Genomic DNA, 18679 nt, shown 5'->3' with positions numbered 1-18679 from the left:
GCTCTCTCCAGCTATTATAGACCTCATTGGAATTCATAGAGAGAGTGCAATGCAATAACCTAAACCTAAATTAACCTAAATTAACGCTCTCTCTATGTATCATGCTAGACAGTGTGTTAAATAATTTTTGTAATATTTTTTTTCCTGTTTTTATGTGTTTGCATATGATGATCTGAAGTTCCATTTCATGGAAAAGGAGTCGTACGTCCTGCAGCATTTAATTTGCCTGATTAACCAACATTTAATCTTACTAAGATTTAATAAAATTGCACATTTTATAAATACACTTTATATTTAATGCATTTAATAGATTACACTTTTATTAAAGCATTTGCAATATATCAAATAGTCTTTTCTTTCCTATTGTGGCGTATATTCAAGTGAAACGGCTTCTGGAACAAGAACAAATGTCGGGTGGGGCTTGATTTTGTCCATTGGGGACAGATAAATCATTTATAATAAATACTGCAATATTCCAAAAAAGAAAATAAGAATTGTCAATTTTGATTTCATGGTGACTTTAACCTGACCCACATATTCGGACTCTGTTTGCTTTTCTAATAGTTGTCTTATTATCTCTGAAAGGAGAAGCTTAAAGTAGATTTCAATTAGTATTTTTTGCATTAAAGGTTCTATAGTTGCTCCTGATCATCTGGAGGTTATTTACAGGATAAATTAACATGCTGTCATATATGTATATGTTATCCAGCAAAGAAAAAACAAAACAAAAGTTGTTTCAAATATTTTTAAGAATAAATAATTAGAAATTCTTAAAAATAAATGAGATCAATAAAAATTAAAATCAATGAAAAAATCAGTAAATAGGTAACAAGTTTTCACGCTAAGTTTTTTGTAACAAAGTTACAAATCATTATTTACTAACTCAAAAAAATCACTTCTTTGTCATTATTTGCTTTGCATGCAACTTTAGTGTAAAATTTTTTTAACATCACACTGTTTACACACTTTGGGGCAGAAAGCAGTAAATCAAAGTGGGTAAAATGAAAGTTTATTGTACGATAACGATACCACCCTCATGGCGACGCTGTCCGCATAAGCTCTTTGGGACAATGATGGTTCCATTTCCTTCTCCACATTACAAATGTCACTTCTATTTATATTATTAGTATTATTACATAGCCACCAAAAACCCTCTGTTTCTGTTGGCTTAAGACTGAAGACAGCATGAGGATAGGTGTCTGACTCACAAGCAAATGACTCTTAGGAGGCGGTTCTTCTTTGTGATTCAGATCAAGTCTGATTCATGAGCAAATGACTGCAGTTGTTTTGTGTTCTTAAGGTATGTCATGTTATTGTTTTGTAGCACAATAAGAATATATCACACCATCAAGATCGATAGACAGATATGTATAGAGAGAGAAGCAGACAGAAAGGTATAAAACTGATGCAGATGTTACAAAGTTCAAGGATCAACATTTCGTGCCAGGAACATGCACGATAGTAACCCAAGCCACCACCCAATTAAACAAAAACATGCAGTAATTAAGATTGTTTAAGCAGCCCCAAATGCATTAAAATGTGCATTAATTCATAAATAATGAAAGCAGCATTTCCCAAAAGCATCCTAGGCCTAAGTTGATATTAAGATATTTTTGATAAAATCCATTGGCTCAGTGAGGCCTCTGTTTCCAGCAAGTTAATTCACACTTTCAGTGCCCAGAAAGGAACTAAAACATATTTAAAACAGTTCATGTGACTACAGTGGTTCAACTTTAATATTATAAAGCGATGAGAATACTTTTTGTGCGCCAAAAACAAACAAAATAACGACTTTTCAACAATATCTAGTGATGGGCGATTTCAAAACACTGCTTTGAATCTTTTGTTTCAAATCATCGGTTCGGATCGCGTGTCAAACTACCAAACTGCTGAAATCACGTGACTTTGGCGCTCCGAACCGTTGATTCGAAACAAAAGATTCGAAGCAGTATTTTGAAATCGCCCATTTTTGGGTGAACTAACCCTTTAAAAATATTCAACTTTTTTGAGTTCTGACAACTTATTAGGGTTTACAGTGAAAGTAAATAACTCATTTGATTTGCAAGAACTCAAAATAAAAAACTAACTAAATATTTTATGTTAATTGCTATCAAAATGTATGAGTTAGCTAACTCAGTACTTCAAGTTAGGAGCAATTAACATGCATGAGTACTGCTAACTCAAAACTTAGTTCTGCTTACTTAAAATTGGGATAATCAAAGTTAAAAAAATTGATGTAACTGATTACTTCTAATTTTTTTGTGTTAGCTCAACTTATTCGGGTAAATTAATTTGTAAAGCAAAATGTTCAAGTATTGTAAAGTTATGTTTACCACAGACAAAACCTCATCATAACAATCCAGTGGTGAATTACTCTTCCAGGTTTTGACGTGTGAAAGACCAGGTGATAACTTTGAACAAACGTTCTATTATTGTTGGTGGAAGAATGTTTGTTCAGAACTTTGATAGGACCTTGGCAGAATGTTAGCCAAAGTTCTGAGAACGTTCCCTGTTAGCTGTGGTACTCATTAAAAAAATAAATAAATAAACAAACCCAAGCATAAAGACATAAAGTATTTAACTGCCATTTATTGCTGTTTTAATGTAAAAAAAATCAAAAATCAATTTTATGTCTATATTTGTAAAGATTTGCATACTTTTTTGTTTAGACTTTTGAGCCACAAAACTGTTTTGATGATTAGAGGAGCAATAGTCAGGAACAGGAACCTTTTAAGGCCTGACAAGGCTGGGTTTGATTGGCTTGACAGGTTTTGGCCTGATAGGTTGAGGCTTGACAGGTTTTGGCCTGATAGGTTTAGGCTTGACAGGTTTTGGCCTGATAGTTGGAGGCCTGACAGGTTTTGGCCTGATAGGTCCTACCCTGATAGCCCTGGTAGGTCCTATATGTTGAGGCATTAAATGTCTGACAGGTTTAGGATGTTGTTCCTCCTCAAGCGGCTGCTCAGATCGCCTAAACCTGGATGCACTGCGCACATCCCTCCTCACAGACGACCCTTCTGACAGTCCACCGTCCACCCTCTTCATGAGATCTTGGACCCATTGTAGTCTGGGGTCACTGCAAAACTCTCCAAGATCCCATTTGAAGCTGCGGAGAGACAATTGCATTAAACATCATGAATTGTGATGTCTGAGTATATGTGTCTTGTATTCATTGTGCTTCAAGGCATTTTATTGCATCACTGTGTGTCTCAATTGCTCTCTTCATTTATCTAGTAATAATTTCACAGACAGATTTTATGAACACACTTCCCATATGTAAAAGATACATGAAAACTGAACCAGATTCTTATATTTTCTACCTAAAATGTATATATGGTAATAAATGAACATACAACATTCAAAGCAGATATTCTTTTCCTATTTATCCAGTGAAATATATAATACTTAAATGTAATATTTTTATAAGAATCCACATAAAAATGTTGCATGAATGTGTCCTATAAACATACACAGGATAAATAATAATGAAGCCCATTTTGTAAGCACAATGTGCTTTAAATGAAAGACATTTTGACAACAGTTAGATGTGATTCATAGTGCCTTCATATAAAAAAATACAGTAAACGACTGTCAGATAGACAGGTGTTTCTTACACAACAGCATGGTAACAGTGTGGTTTAGCAAACTCCTGTATTCTGTAGCTGGTCACTCTTTCCTGTATGGACATTCTAACTCTATAGACGAACAGCTCACAGCAGTCTTCATCTAAGAGACACACAAAACAGACATTAGACTTACTGACCCAAATCCATATGCAACTAAACTATTTATAGTCCATTATAGATGGGTGATATAGTGAAAAAACATACATTTCCAATTATTTGAAAAGGTAAAATATATGGAAGCTTGTTTCCGCCACTAAATAAAAAAAATAAAAAAGGTAATTGCAACTTTTTATCTCACACTTCTGACTTTTTTTTTCACAGAATTGCTGATTTAAACTCGTAATTGCAAGTTATAAAGTCAGAATTGCAAGAAAAAATTCAGAATTGTGTGATATAAACTCACAATTCTGACTTTTTCTCGCAATTGTGAGTTTATATCATGCAATTCCGAGAAAAAAAGTCAAAATTGCGAGATAAAAAGTCGCAATTACCTTTTTTATTTTTTATTTCATGGTGGAAACAAGTTTCCATACACATCCTTGAGAGAAATTTCATTTTGGAATTTATTTAGAAAAGGTATTTAAAGGTGGTTGTTGTTCTGAATCTCAACATGAAAACTAGAGATGATGCTGTATGACGCAAAGCTTCTGACAATGTGTTTCAGCATGTTTTAAAGCTTCAACGGTGCAACTTCAAAAAGTATTTTCAGTGTAAAAGAACCTGACTATTTGAAACCCCATCATCATCATCACATGTGGTGTTTTACCTTGAGCCGATGTGAGACAGATGAAGCCCAGCAGGACGATGAAGAAGATGAACCGCATGATATTCCAGTGTCCCTACTATGAGACAGACAATCATTATACATTTACAAACACATGTAGAGCTTCTATAAACCGTATAATATTAGACTTCTCACCTTGTTTGTAATGAAAAGCGTAACGTCGTTTCTTCCCTGTTTTCTGTGCACGTTTCCCAGCTGCATTTATTTATAACAGACCCAACCCTGATACCTGAGCCAGGTAAAGCCACATCTCTCAAGGAAATGATGGGAAATTATAAGATAAGCTTTCACGTGTTGTTGTTTATGTTGTTAATGATTGGTCAGTCTGTAGATATAGTATTTATTGCTTTGGAAAATTATCTGATTAATCTAGAAGAGCTTTATTAGACATTGATCTATACAAAAACCACAATAATGTTAGTCAATAACTTTGGCTAACATTCTGCCAAGGTTCTCTTAAAGTTGTAGAGCATTTGTTCAAAGTTATCTGGCATTTAAAAGTACAGTATGTACACTATGTAAAAAAAAAAAAACTGCATGCATTTTGCAGAAGAACATTGTTTTGGTTGTGCTTCGGTCTCTGCGTGACTGTGTGGATGAATATGGATCCTGCTGCTCGTAAAACATTACTTGCCTTATGAAAAGGATCTCAAGCTGACTAGCTGAAGACGTTACTGTAGTTTTACCCTTTAACCCTTATGCTGTGTTGAAAACCCTGTAACACCTGTGACGTTACTGGTCAAAAATGACCGACCTTTTAAAAAACGCTTGAAAATCACTCTTTATTCCATATTATCACCAAATATTGGACTCAATATCTTTTTATCAATTTGTTTTCTTTCACTTAGGACAGGTTTTGTATTTCCTTTTGGAACTGATTGATCATTGGCCTCATTAATCTGAACTTATGCACCTCAGTTTTTGAGTAAAAAAAGCATTATTTGTGGATAATTTTGTCAATATTCAACAAAATATGGAAAAAAATGTGCACAGTTTATCACACCAGTGTGCTTTAATGTTTAACCAGAAAGTTTGTTTTGAAATGCTTTTATTTTGTACAAAATGGCACAAAGTCACACTTGTGTTCCCGGTCAAAAATGAGCAGCATACAAAAATAATATCAAAAATGAACAAAAAGAAGAAAAGCATAATATCAAAAATAAACATATCTAAATAAACTCTCATAAAGTCTGAGGGATGAAATTATAGAGTTGAATTCAAGAAGAAAAGTTTGTTAGACACAAAGGAGAATATGACAGTTTGAATTTTTGTTTGTGAATGAAACAATTCGCATACAATATAAAGAAGTTGGCGACATATTCAAGAGATAAATGATCAAGGTTTTCATAATAAAATATCTCCAGTAGGGCTGAAAATGAAAGAAAAAATCAGCTTAAAATGTATGTAATATCAAAGAATAAACGAGTTTTGCACAGCAGCATCTTCCAGCTGATTTATGACTGATGAGCAGCAGAGGGCGACAGAGACTGTTTGATGTCAATGCTGTGAAGTAGAACTGATGTGTGGAGCATCTGTAATCATTTCCTTATTTATGTGGACAGAACAGTTTTAATATAAATATGAATTATCATTGTCAAAATAATAAACATAGTAATGGTCTGATCTGATCCATGAAAATACATTTTTAAAAGGTTTTAAACATTTAATGAGTCAAATGTGCTTCTATCAAAAATACTCTAAGAACGTTTTGCTAACGTTTTCATTAAGTTATGGAATCGTTATTACTGAATGTAAACAAGGGTATATTCTCAGAGCATCTGTATGTTTTGTAAACATTCACACATTGTTCATACAGATCTGCAGTGTGTTAGTTGAGAATAACCGTCCATGAGTGTGAACACATCCAACATGCTTGTACTTACAGGCAGAAAGACATGATACATGGCATAAAATATTCATTATTAGATGAGAAAAGTGGGCATTTAAAAACAGTATGTTAGACTTAAGGTTATCTCTAAGCTAGTGTGTTCAAAACAATGGCAAAATTCACATTTGGGAGATTTATGGGTCCTTCTATGGAAATGTCAATTTTTCTGTCCCTAGCCTTTACAGAAATATTACACTTGAAAAACACTTTAGGGTTTATATTTTAAAATGAATGATTGATTAAAAGAAGAGACTGACCAGATTTTACAGTAAACTTGTTAAGTATTTATTTGCATCTCTTTGAGATATAAAAAATATATTTTTCATATATGCTGCATTTTTAATTGATGCATCTGAATTTAAACCCAAATCTTTTTTATCTGTATGTTGTTAGTTAGTTAACATCAAATTATTGATATAAAAGATGATGAATAAAATCAATAAAATAACAATTTTTTACATTTTGTAGTTTTATTTGGTATGTTCCTCATTTGTAAGTCACTTTTGATAAAAGAAAAAAATACATTTGAAGAAAAATGGTGAGAAAAAATACATTACAGACATTTAGCAAATGTAACACATTCAACACACAGATCTTTAGTTGCTGACTCAGAGGAAAGCAAAAGCAGAATCAGCAGTTTATAATCATCAGCTCTTTCTGGTTGATGTGAAGAAATCTCTAGTTCTGTGTCAGACAGAAACGTACTAAAAACATATTTAAATCAGTTCATGTGAGTACAGTGGTTCAATATTAATGTTATAAAGCGACGAGAATATTTTTGGTGCGCCAAAAACAAAACAAAATAATGACTTATATAGTGATGGCCGATTTCAAAACACTGCTTCAGGAAGCTTCGGAGTGTTATGAATCTTTTGTGTCGAATCATGATTCGGATCGCGTGTCAAACCGCCAAACTGCTGAAATCACGTGACTTTGGCGCTCCGAACCGCTGATTCGACACGCTGATTGAATAAATGACATTATTTTCATTTTTGGGTGAACTAACCCTTTAAATAAAAAAAATAAATAAATAAAAAAACTCAGAGTTTAGTCTCTGGAGAGGATCAGTGAATCAACCAAACAACCAAATTCATCTGATCAGAATTTTTCTTGCAATTTTTGCTGTAACAAGTGAGTTTTGGAAACACAGTTAAAGTTAAAGCTTGAGCCCCTGCCCCTTTGATCGTGAAAGTGAAAGTGCCCTTTGCAGTCGCATCGCGGTGCCCCCCGGAACGCAATTTCTACCATGGGAGAACAATCGATCCACATCGTGACCGTCTCTGAATGTACTGGGAACGTTACTAGACAACGTCCTTAACACCAGTGGGGACGTTCTGAGAATGTTCTGGGAACGTAAAATTTCTAGTGGGGTAACCTGTCACCTAGTAACGCTCCCAGAACGTTCAGAGACGGTCACGATGTGGAGTTCTTTTAAGGGTTGGGGGACATTATCTGGTGGACCTTCAGGGAACATTCAGGACGTTCTGGGAATGTTTAGGGGACTATTATGCTGCGTTCCAGGCAGGTTTTTGAGCCCGTAAGTCACGACTTCAAATCACGACTTTGTAGTGTTCCAGGCAAGTCAAGCCAAATACTGCCTGAGTATAAACAAACCAACATGGCGGACCGTACGGGGCTTATGCTCATTAACATTATTTCTATTACCAAAGGTGCTTATCCTTGCTTATTTGAGGGAAACGGAGGAGGAAAACGGCGCATAAGGCAAGAGAAGCTGTTATACCTTGTATTTTATGTTATTTTACCGTGCACTTGCATAAACACCGCATCCGTAGGGGCTGCCATTGTTGTTTCGCGGGCTATGTGACGTCAGAACCCGTAACTGGGAGTACATCGATCTGGTATGAGTTCACGGGTGGGAAGTCACGGGTTTAACTGCTGTTCCAGTGCACTTTCACGGGTAGAAGGTTGGAAAAACACGGGTTACGGGTTGCCTGGAACGACACATTACTATAGGACGTTCTGGTAACTTCCCAAATGTCCTCTTTGTAACGTTCTCGCACGACCATAAAATAACCAAAATAGAACATCCCCCTAAACTCATATCGGAACGTTATTAAATGACTAACAGAGGACCATGTGGGAACGTTCTGTTAACGTCTCAAATGTGCTCTTTGTAACGTTCTTTTTTGACCATAAAATAACCAAAATGGAACGTCCCCCTAAAGTCATATAAGGAACCTTAAACTGCAGCACTTTCATTACCAAAAGAGGACGTTTTAGGAACGTCCCGAATGTTCTGTAAAGGTTCAGAATTTTCTTCACCTTTAGAGAACTTTTAGGGAACGTTGCACAAGGTCCTGAGAACGTCGCCTTCCTATGTGGGATGAACAGCTGAGCATAAAATGTAATTTTAAAATCATAAACAGGATACATTAGAAACAAACACAGAACCACATTTAATACTCACCTAAAATGAGCCAAAACACGACCGAAATGTAGAATAATTTTGCATTTGCATATGCGGCAATTGCGTTTCTTCTTGCTTGTGTTTCCTGTGTGAGATTTTCACTGCAGTACAGCAGAACAACTGCTAAACTTCTGCTTTCTGTCCTCATATTATCATAGACGGAAGAGAAGATGCTCTTAGATGTCTTGCTCCACCTGACTAAGGCGTGTACAGACTCATAAAATAAAGTGCAATCAATATTTCTTCCATTGTTTGATGGGTGTTCAGTATCAGTTATCAAAAATATAAAAGTTTCAATTTGTGAACATTAATTAAAGCTTCAGATTTCTGCATATACTAATACACAAGTTGTATAAATTAACATTAATGTATCATGAACAAAAATGAACTGCAAACAAATGTATATTAAAACAAACCTACATAAGTAAAAAAAAATAAGTTTAAAAAAATTCATTGTTAGTTTACAGTTTTTTTCAACTGCTTACACACAAAATCCTTACTTGTCACACAATTTCTGAAACCTGACAATCAAACAGCAGAACCACACACCAAATCTGCAAAACCATACACTAATTCTTGGCATTCGACTCAGTTTTCAATTTCATTAAACACTTTTTGCAAAACACAACACACAGTTCTCTATGTAACACACAAAAACCTAACAGGAAGTATCTTGATTTCCTTTTTCAAACACAATCACTGTTTCTGTCCAACTACACACTGATGTATTTCTTTTCTTTCATGCTGTAATACTGTATTCACAACCACAAATGCTCACAGTAAAAACTAAATCATCTCTCTGCCAACTACTTTCAGTCTTGTACAGAAATGTAGGAGCTCATGAAAGACGAGCTTTAGGTTTTGAATAACTGTGTGTATATGATATATCCAAAGGCAGAATATTATGACAAAGGCGTTTGCAACGTAAGACAAATGTTTGCTTTTGAGATGTGTTTGTGATATTTTGAATGCAGTGCTTCATTTTGCAAGAGATGTGAGGAATTTTGCATTTTGTGTGTGCAATTCTTGGATTTGTGTGTAAAGTTTTGAAAAAAAGAGGCAAAGTTTTGAAAATGTGTGTAAGCAGTTGAAAAAAAACTATAATGCATTAACTAATTGTAATGAACAGAACAATACTGTAAAGTACTACCAACTAATTTTTTTTTCTTTTATGCATGTCTGTCACAGGTAGTAATGCATCTTCAGCTTTTTGCTTTTCTCATTCCGGCGTAATAATCAAGGAACTTTGCTGCCGTACCATGGCTGCAGCAGATGCAGTGATATTACGCAGCGCCTGTGACCCCAGGGAGCGTGCCTTGCAACCATGGAGACATTTGTGAGAGACGCTGCGTAATATCATTGCGCCTGCTGCACCCATGGTACGGCAGCAAAGTACCTGTTTGTTTGGCTAACCATCATACTCCTCATGGCCCCGTGGCCTGTTGCATGAAGCTAGTTGAACAAACTCTGAGTTTCAGAGTAGGTTTGGAGTTGACAAATCCAGATAAATCCAACCTGGTTTAGATCAGGATCAACTGTTGCACAACGCTTGGTATAAACCTTCTCTGTCAACTCAGGTTTAATCCAGAGTTTGCAAAGCGCGTGCACATGAAAGTCTGACACGTGCGGCAAACAGCCATTCACACGGAACAAGGAGAACGTCAGTTTGATTCACTTCTCGCGAGAGAGCTGCGCAATTCATGTCTCTTCCGAAGATTAAGAGATCGTTATGAAAAATATGAAATTAAACACATTTACAAAGCAGGAATATATATAAAATATATACAAAATATATGACTATATCAATGCATGTCAATCAAACAAATAGACCAAATAATTAATATAGTTTCACAAAGAGCTCAAAAGAATACATGTAAGCTTAATCTGTTTAAAAGCTTTATATATTATGCATGTATTATATTTATTTTAATTTTAAAAGCAAAGTTTAATATTGTCAATTAATATAATAGGCCTAATTATACGAATGTGTCATGAATTATTCATAATTTTAATTTGTTTAATATAAATATAATGAATAATTAACAGCAAATTTGTCTCTAAAATCTTTTCACTATAAACTGATTTAATTTGGAGCGAGAGATACAGGGGGAGTGGCTTTATTGCACCAGATACATGTCACTTTACTCAAAGCTGATTGGTCGAGTTTGGGTTTGCGATCTCTAACTCAGAATAAAACCTGCTGAAATACTACTCATACAGGTCAGTTTATCTGACGAATTAAAATTGTGAGGTAACGCAGCACTGTTTCACTTGGTCTCACGTTACACCATCATACTAAAGTGCATTTAAGTGTGTTGAAAGTTGTAATGTTATTCTATGAATTAGTTTGTTGGCTGTATGAGACTTAACAGTAAGCTAGATCAACATTAGAATATCATACTGATGATATTCTAACATTTCATCGTGTTGAGCAATATAACATTGATTAGTCTTATGTAGCCTGCTGCCTACATTTGCTTACCTTGTCTAATAACGTGCAAGAGCGGCATCTCTGTCAAGTCAAAGTTGTTGCAAAGCTCTCACCGTCTCGGAAACGCCACTCCGATATTAATCCTCGTTTTATTTCTCCTTTTGTCCCAAAGTTCGCTTGACATGGTCCATAATGTTTGAACGAAACAACAACAGCGTGCCGCTAGATGTTACGCAGCTGTCCGCGTCTGTTGCCATGGTTACTATGCAGCACAAGATAAAAATCTTACAAACTGTGCCTTTAAAGAGTAGCATATTCGTATTGGGCGTGCATTATTGTGGCGGTGAGTTTTGCACAGCAGCATCACTTATTCTGATGAGCGGCAGAGGGCGACAGAGACTGTTTGATGTCAAGAACTAATAATGTGCAGTGCATTTAATCATTTTCTATTTGGAAGAAACATTTTTAATTATAAATATGAATCAACATTGTTAAAATATTAAAGACTGGTCTGATGTCTGATCTGATCCATAAAAAAGTTAATTTTTAAAAGGTTTTTAACATTTCATGAGTCAAATGTGTTCCCAGCTAGCAAAAATTATACAGTTCCCTCCACAAATATTGCCACCCTTAGTAAATATGAGCAAAGGCGGCTGTGAAAATAAATCTACATTGTTTATCATTTTGATCTTTCATTAAAAAAATTCACAAAATTCTAACCTTTCATCGAAGTAAAACAATTGAAAGTGGGGGAAAACTCACATTATGAAATAAATGTTTTTCTCCAATACATGTTGGCCACAATTATTGGCACCCCTAGAAATTCTTCAGTAAAATGTCTCTGAAGTATATTCCCATTCATATTTACATTTTTTTTAGCACACCAGAGTGATCATGAACATGAAATTGTCCAACCATGACTTCCTGTTCCACAGGAGTAAAAACATGAGGAAACACAAAGGCCAAATTCTCTTAATCATTCATCACAATGAGAAAAAAACAAAGAATATAGTTCTGATGTGCAGCAAAAGATTGTTGAGCTTCACAAAATAGAAAGTGGCTGTAAGAAAATAGCTAAAGCATTAAAAATCCCCATTTTTTGTTTTCCACCTTCAGGGCAATAATTAAGAAGTTCCAATCAACTAAAGATGTTACAAATCTGCCTGGAAGAGGACGTGTGTCTAAATCGTCCTAATGCGTGGTGAGGAGGAAAGTTTGAGTGGACAAAGACTCTCCAAGGATCACAGCTGGAGAATTGCAGAGATTAGTTGAGTCTTGAGTCTCAGAAAGCCTAAAAAAATGATCAAACAGCACCTACATCCCCACAAGTTGTTCGGGAGGGTTTCAAGAAAAATCCCCCTCGCTCATCCATAAACAATTTCCAGCATATTTAGTTGTCAGACAAAACTGGAACTTCAAACAGGACCGGCTTCTGTGGTCAGATGAAACTAAAAAAGAGCTTTTTGGCAGCAAACCCACCAGATGGGTTTGGTGCACACATGGATAAAAAGTACCCCATGCACACGGTTAAATATACTGCTGGATCTTTAATGTTGTGTGGGCCTATTTTTCTGCCGGAGGTCCTGGACATCTTGTTCAGATACATGGTATCATGGATTCTATAAAATACTAACAGATAAAAATAAAAACCTGACCGCTTCTGCTAGAAATCCAATAATGGGCCGTGATTGGAACATCCATCAGGACAATGATCCAAAACAAACATCAAAATCAATACAAAAATGTGTCACTGAGCACAAAATGAAGCTTCTGCCATGGCCGTCCCAGTCCCCTGACCTGAACCCTAAAGAAAATTAGTGGAGTGAACTGAAGAGAAGAAGCACCAACATGGAGCTGCGAATCTGAAGGATCTGGAGAGATTCTGCATGAAGGAATGGTCTCTGATCTCTTGTCAGGTTCTCCAAACTCATCAGGCATTATAGGTGAAGACTCAGAGCTGTTATCTTGGCAAATGGACGTTGCAATAATTGGGTGCCAATAATTGTGGCCAACGTGAACTAGAGAAAAACATTTATTTCATAATGAGATTTCTCCCCCATTTTCAATTGTTTTACTTATATGAAAGGTTAGAATTTTTTTTTTTTTTTTTTTTTAATAAAAGATCAAAAGGATAAACAATGCAGATTTATTTTCACAGCCACCTTTGCTCATATTTACCAAGGGTGCCAATATTAGTGGAGGGCACTGTATTCTAAGGTTTTGCTAAGGTTTCCATTGGGTAATGAAACGTTATTACTAAATGTTCTATGAATGTTCAAAGGTTTTTTATTTTATTTTTTTATTTTTACATTTCTTGGTTATGTAAATGTTAAGGGAAAATTCCATTTTATAATTTTGGGAGAAAAAAACATTGTGGGATTGATACTTTTGAATGTCCTCTGAACATTTTTTCCCAAAAAAAAATTCTATGAATGACGTATAAATCATGTTTTTGTGCTAAAATTTTGAGAACATTATTAAACCCCAGATAACTTTGAACAAACGTTCTATTAATGTTATGGAACACCGTTTGTTCATAACTTTGAGAGAACTTTGAACATGAGCCAAAGTTCTGAGAACGTTCCCTGTTAGCTGCTAAATACTGTGCCATCAGAAAAGTAACAGGACTAACTGTTTCACAGTTTAATATGATATTACAAGCTCCTTGTTTTCAAAGTCAAGGCACTTGAGGTGTTTATTAAAATAAGAATTTAATGCTGATATTTACTTTTCAGTGATCAGTGTTTTACTATTCAAAATCATGGTAAGAGATGGACGTTTAAGATGCTCCCCTGCTGACGAGTGATAAAAAAGAGGACACTTAAAAAGTATGCAGGTCAAATAAGCATCCTTTTTAATGCAAGAAAGAAAAAACATTTTAAAAATACAACAAAGTTTTGAAAGTGATATCTAGCATAGTAAGCAAAAACTGTCGTCAGTTCTTCATTCTTGAGCTCATTTTACACACATGTGTTTGAGGTACATAAATGGCCCCTAATGACCCGTCAGGCACAATTTATGGCTTTTAATAGTTCATCTGTTGACAAAACAAATTCAGTGTGATTACTGTCATTCACATGAAACGCTGCGATGAAGCAGTTAATGTCATCCTATCAAGACTTTCACACCCGCGTTTGAATAACCATAATACAGCCGAAATCTGTGCCAAATACTTTTCATTTTGATTCACTGTAATTTTATGAATTCTAAGGCCCAGAGATGAAAACACATGAGTCACGCTCACCCTCTCTAATGTTTGATCAGTCGAGCCCTGCAGTGATACTGTACCAAAACACATCCAGATCTGAGCTTCAGCTTGACATTTACCTGCTTAATTTATTGAGCAACTAAAGATCCAGACATGCAGATCTTTTACAGAAACAGCATGTTCCTTGCTCTGTGTTTAAACATGCCAAAAGCCCCAATAATCCGTATTATCAGCATAAATACAAGGTTGGGAAATTTAGGGAGATAATAGAGTTTTGAGGAAATGTGCTTTCATGATTCTAAATATTCATTTTAAAGAAATTAAAACTTTATTTCAGCAAGGATGCATTAAATTGATCAAAACTGACAATAAAAACATTTATAATGTTGCAAACATTTCAAATAAATGCTGTTCTTTTGAACTTTCTATTCATCGAAGAATCCTGAAAAATGCTGAAAATTCAAGTTTGATCACAGGAATAAATTACATTTTAGAACAAAACAAGATTGTGTGCAGTCTATATTGCACAGGTCACTTCATAAACCCTCTCGTTCTCCTTGCTGATGCCATCAGATGTGTTCATTGTCATGTGTCAAAAATTGTAATTATTGTTCATGGAGTCAATTATTACATTTCTGCTGCAAAACCGATTCATTATGACTTGTGAACAGGTATGAAATTAAAGAATTTTCGTAATTATCAGAGAGGATTATACATCTTGTTTAAAACTTATCAACCCATTCCCCAGAGCAACTGCTTTTATCATGTTTTAGCCGGCACACATTTTTGGCAAGGAGATTGCTGCAGATCTTGGAGTTCCCCGGATATTTTGATATTTATAAAACAGCAAATAGGTATATTTTAGCTAACTGAGGTCTAAATACTCTTACTTTCTTTTTTACAATAATTTAATCTTTCTGTTTGCATATGATCCTCTGAGTTTCCATTTCATGGAAAATAAAAATCTAGTCATATTTCTGTTAACAAAACAAGCATATTACTGAATACATAACTGAAACAAAATATTACAAAATTCATGACTCCACTCTAAGAATTCAAGCCAGGTCGATGCATCATATGTAGCCTATTTATTGTGTGTTTACTGGACAGCATGTTAGGATTAGAAGTAATTTGCAAATGCAAAGTCAAAGTCAGTGAATTTTAGAGCATATGCTCAACACCAAAGTCATGGGTTTGATTCTCTAGTAATGCATGAACTGATAATATTTGAATCTAATACATTTATGCATTTGGCAGATGCTTTTATCCAAAGTAACTTACATTGCATTCAAGGTATATTTTATCAGTTTATGCATTCCCTGGGAATCAAACTCATGACCTGTCAGAGCTACAGAAATGATGCTTGTATGTAATTTAAGTTGCTTTGGATAAAAGCATCTGCCAAATGCATTAATGCAAATGATACTACAGGGCTGTTGAATGCTTGAATCTGATTGGTTGACGAACGTTCTAAGGTGTGCATTTATTTTCCGGGGAAACGCACAGCTAAAGTAGTTCCAGGCAGGTCTTGACCGCATTACATGTCCATATCAATTCGCCAAATGATTTCAGTTATTTCAAGGGTCCTTAAAGCAGAAAAGAGCAAAAAACAAAACAAAACAAAAAACCAACAATAACACTGACCAAGCAAATAAACATAGTAAACAATAGGATAAAATCGACAAATTGTTTCCATGTTTTTTTGCCACAAAATTACGTTTTATTGTGTTCAGAAAGGACATACTTTCTTTCTCCCGGACACACACTCGAACAGAAATGTAATAACGGCGCTATTCTTGAAGCAGATAAACTTACAGTTTCGCCATTAGTAGAGACGCTGCTGCTGAACACCGTTGAGAGACTTGGGTAATTCACACACACTTGATCTCTCTCTCTGTCTTTCTCTCTAATAACTGTATTAATAACTGCATTATTCTGCTATCAATGGCTCAAGCCTCCGTTACTAGCTCTAAAACGGCGTTTTGAAATTAACAATGGAGGCGTGGGATGAGATGCGTAAGAAATTAGACCTACACACGAGTGTTTTAAGGACAAAAACCAGACAAATGAATGTCTTGAAATACAACATCTGAATAGTGTCGTGAGGTGTGGTAACCATAGAATAAGTGGGATAATTGACTTTTATTGATTTCATTGAATTAGAAAATAATGCACACCTGAGGTGTAACGGACCACATTACCACCTTGGGTGTGCATTATTTTCGAATAATTCAATGGCTGGTCATCAATTCCTTACTTAAAGGTTCTTATAAGGTACAATCAACATACCATGTCAATAATGTGTGTAATCCATTGGAATAAGTCAAAGCCGCACTAATGTGTTCACAAAGTACCATTCGGGCTGAGGAGTTCAGGAACAAGAAAACATGTCTTATTCTTCATTAACTTTCACATCATTCCAGGGCTGTTCACTTTATAGGACCCTCTCATCCAAAAGGTTTCACTAACCTCAGAGTCTAATCATGTTCCACATAGTTGGCATGAGGTGAAGTGCTTGTGTATTCCTGCATGTTAAAGCTGAGCTCCAACATGTTCAGAACTGAGTCGCCTTAAATAAAACCTCTTTGAAGAGGAAATCTAATCCCTCTAAGCTATGCAAGCGTTCCCAAAACCACCAACGATAACAGTTGCCTAGGATTTAAAAAACAATGGAAACGTATGAAAATACATTAAACACGAAGAACTGTGGTTCCTTTGGCAAAATGAGCATTGAATGATGTTTTTGCATTCATGGCCTAGATATTTAACCTGACCCACATATTTGCACACTGTTTGTTTTCCTAATATTCTGCATTATTAGCTCTGAAAGGATGAGCTTATTGCACAGCTGAATCGGTTTTTATGCATTAATCCCTGATGATAATAGTTCCCCGAGGGTCTGATCACCTGCTGGGTTGGGCAGAATATACTTAAAGGAAGTTGTAGAATAATAAATACTCTCTCTCAAAGTATGCAGTGACATTAGATACACATTTTATCATATAACATTGTATATATTGCATTGTAATAATCCATGTTTTTGGCTGGCAGCCCTTTGAAAAGTGGTTGTTGTTCTGCTCATAGAGTTTGAGATGGACATCAGTGAAAGTAAAGATGAATGTGTATGATATCAAAGTACCGCGAGAGCGATTAGAGAGCTGACGGCTCATCCCCTGTACCCTCATTCACTATTTCCTACATTACTCCACTAATATAGTTCACTTGAGGGACTGAATGAAAATGAGTCCGCCGGAAGGGCTGCTGCTTTTACGTAGTTTGTGCATGCTGTTTAAAAATGATTTGAAACTTCTCAAACTAGCAGCTCCAATAGTAACAAAAAGATTTATCTTGAAAAATCTAATCTTGAACCAACTAGCATGCATAAACCTTAATTAAACAATTTAATTATCTATTAAAAAGGAATTTATACCTGTATGACATTACGTTGTAGCCATTTTGAACCAGAAATGGATGGATGGATGATTCAGCTGCAGGCGCCATCTTCTGGTCAGATGTGGGAATTCATTCGGTGTGCATTATGGAAAATAATAAAAAAAAACTATTAAAAAAAGTATGTTCTATATAGAATGAGTGTGTGAAGTATGAATGTAATCTGGACATACTACATTTGCCATGCTGTCATTATCATGTGACCTACAGCATTCAGTTTACAGCTTCACTGCCATTCACAGATCCTCTCCCGTGGCCTCATGGGATAATAAAGTGTCCATCGTATGCACACTTCAGAATCTCGCCGGAAGAAGTAGGTTATTCGGGTACTTTTTGCCTACTCTTTTATTAATACTGTGAATTCAGACATACTACTTTTGTCACATACTGATTTTCTTCAACTATACAGGTGCTGGTCATATAATTAGAATATCATCAAAAAGTTGATTTATTTCACTAATTCCATTCAAAAAGTGAAACTTGTATATTATATTCATTCATTACACACAGACTGATATATTTCAAATGTTTATTTCTTTTAATTTTGATGATTATAACTGACAACTAAGGAAAATCCCAAATTCAGTATCTCAGAAAATTAGAATATTACTTAAGGCCAATACAAAGAAAGAATTTTTAAAAATCTTGGCCAACTGAAAAGTATGAACATGAAAAGTATGAGCATGTACAGCACTCAATACTTAGTTGGGGCTCCTTTTGCCTGAATTACTGCAGCAATGCGGTGTGGCATGGAGTCGATCAGTCTGTGGCACTGCTCAGGTGTTATAAGAGCCAAGGGTGCTCTGATAGTGGCCTTCAGCTCTTCCAGGTTGCTCTGATAGTGGCCTTCAGCTCTTCTGCATT

The 18679-nt window shown here is 35.4% G+C and overlaps 1 protein-coding gene across 1 annotated transcript; it reads right to left on the bottom strand.

The window, feature by feature from the left end:
* Positions 1 to 2569: 2569 nt before the first annotated feature.
* Positions 2570 to 4635, bottom strand: LOC127497704 (uncharacterized). Its single transcript, XM_051866394.1, has 4 exons — positions 4546 to 4635; positions 4393 to 4468; positions 3615 to 3726; positions 2570 to 3106 (listed from the first exon to the last, which is right to left on the bottom strand). The coding sequence occupies exons 2-4, from the start codon at positions 4448 to 4450 to the stop codon at positions 2731 to 2733; spliced, it is 546 nt and encodes a 181-aa protein (XP_051722354.1). The 5' UTR covers positions 4451 to 4468; positions 4546 to 4635; the 3' UTR covers positions 2570 to 2730.
* Between the last annotated feature and the right edge of the window lie 14044 nt (positions 4636 to 18679).

This window comes from Ctenopharyngodon idella, chromosome 2, assembly GCF_019924925.1.
Source record: "Ctenopharyngodon idella isolate HZGC_01 chromosome 2, HZGC01, whole genome shotgun sequence".
NCBI classification, from domain to species: Eukaryota; Metazoa; Chordata; class Actinopteri; order Cypriniformes; family Xenocyprididae; genus Ctenopharyngodon; species Ctenopharyngodon idella.
Note: the sequence above shows the minus strand (reverse complement) of the source record. Positions and strands in the feature narration are given on the sequence as shown.

Excerpts from the sequence above, each read along its gene's own strand:
- LOC127497704 (XM_051866394.1), bottom strand. The coding sequence starts at position 4,450 with ATGCGGTTCATCTTCTTCATCGTCCTGCTGGGCTTCATCTGTCTCACA. Across the intron at positions 3,727-4,392 it reads CTGTCTCACATCGGCTCAAG|ATGAAGACTGCTGTGAGCTG; the intron begins GTAAAACACCAC and ends TGTGTCTCTTAG. Across the intron at positions 3,107-3,614 it reads CACTGTTACCATGCTGTTGT|CTTCAAATGGGATCTTGGAG; the intron begins GTAAGAAACACC and ends GTCTCTCCGCAG.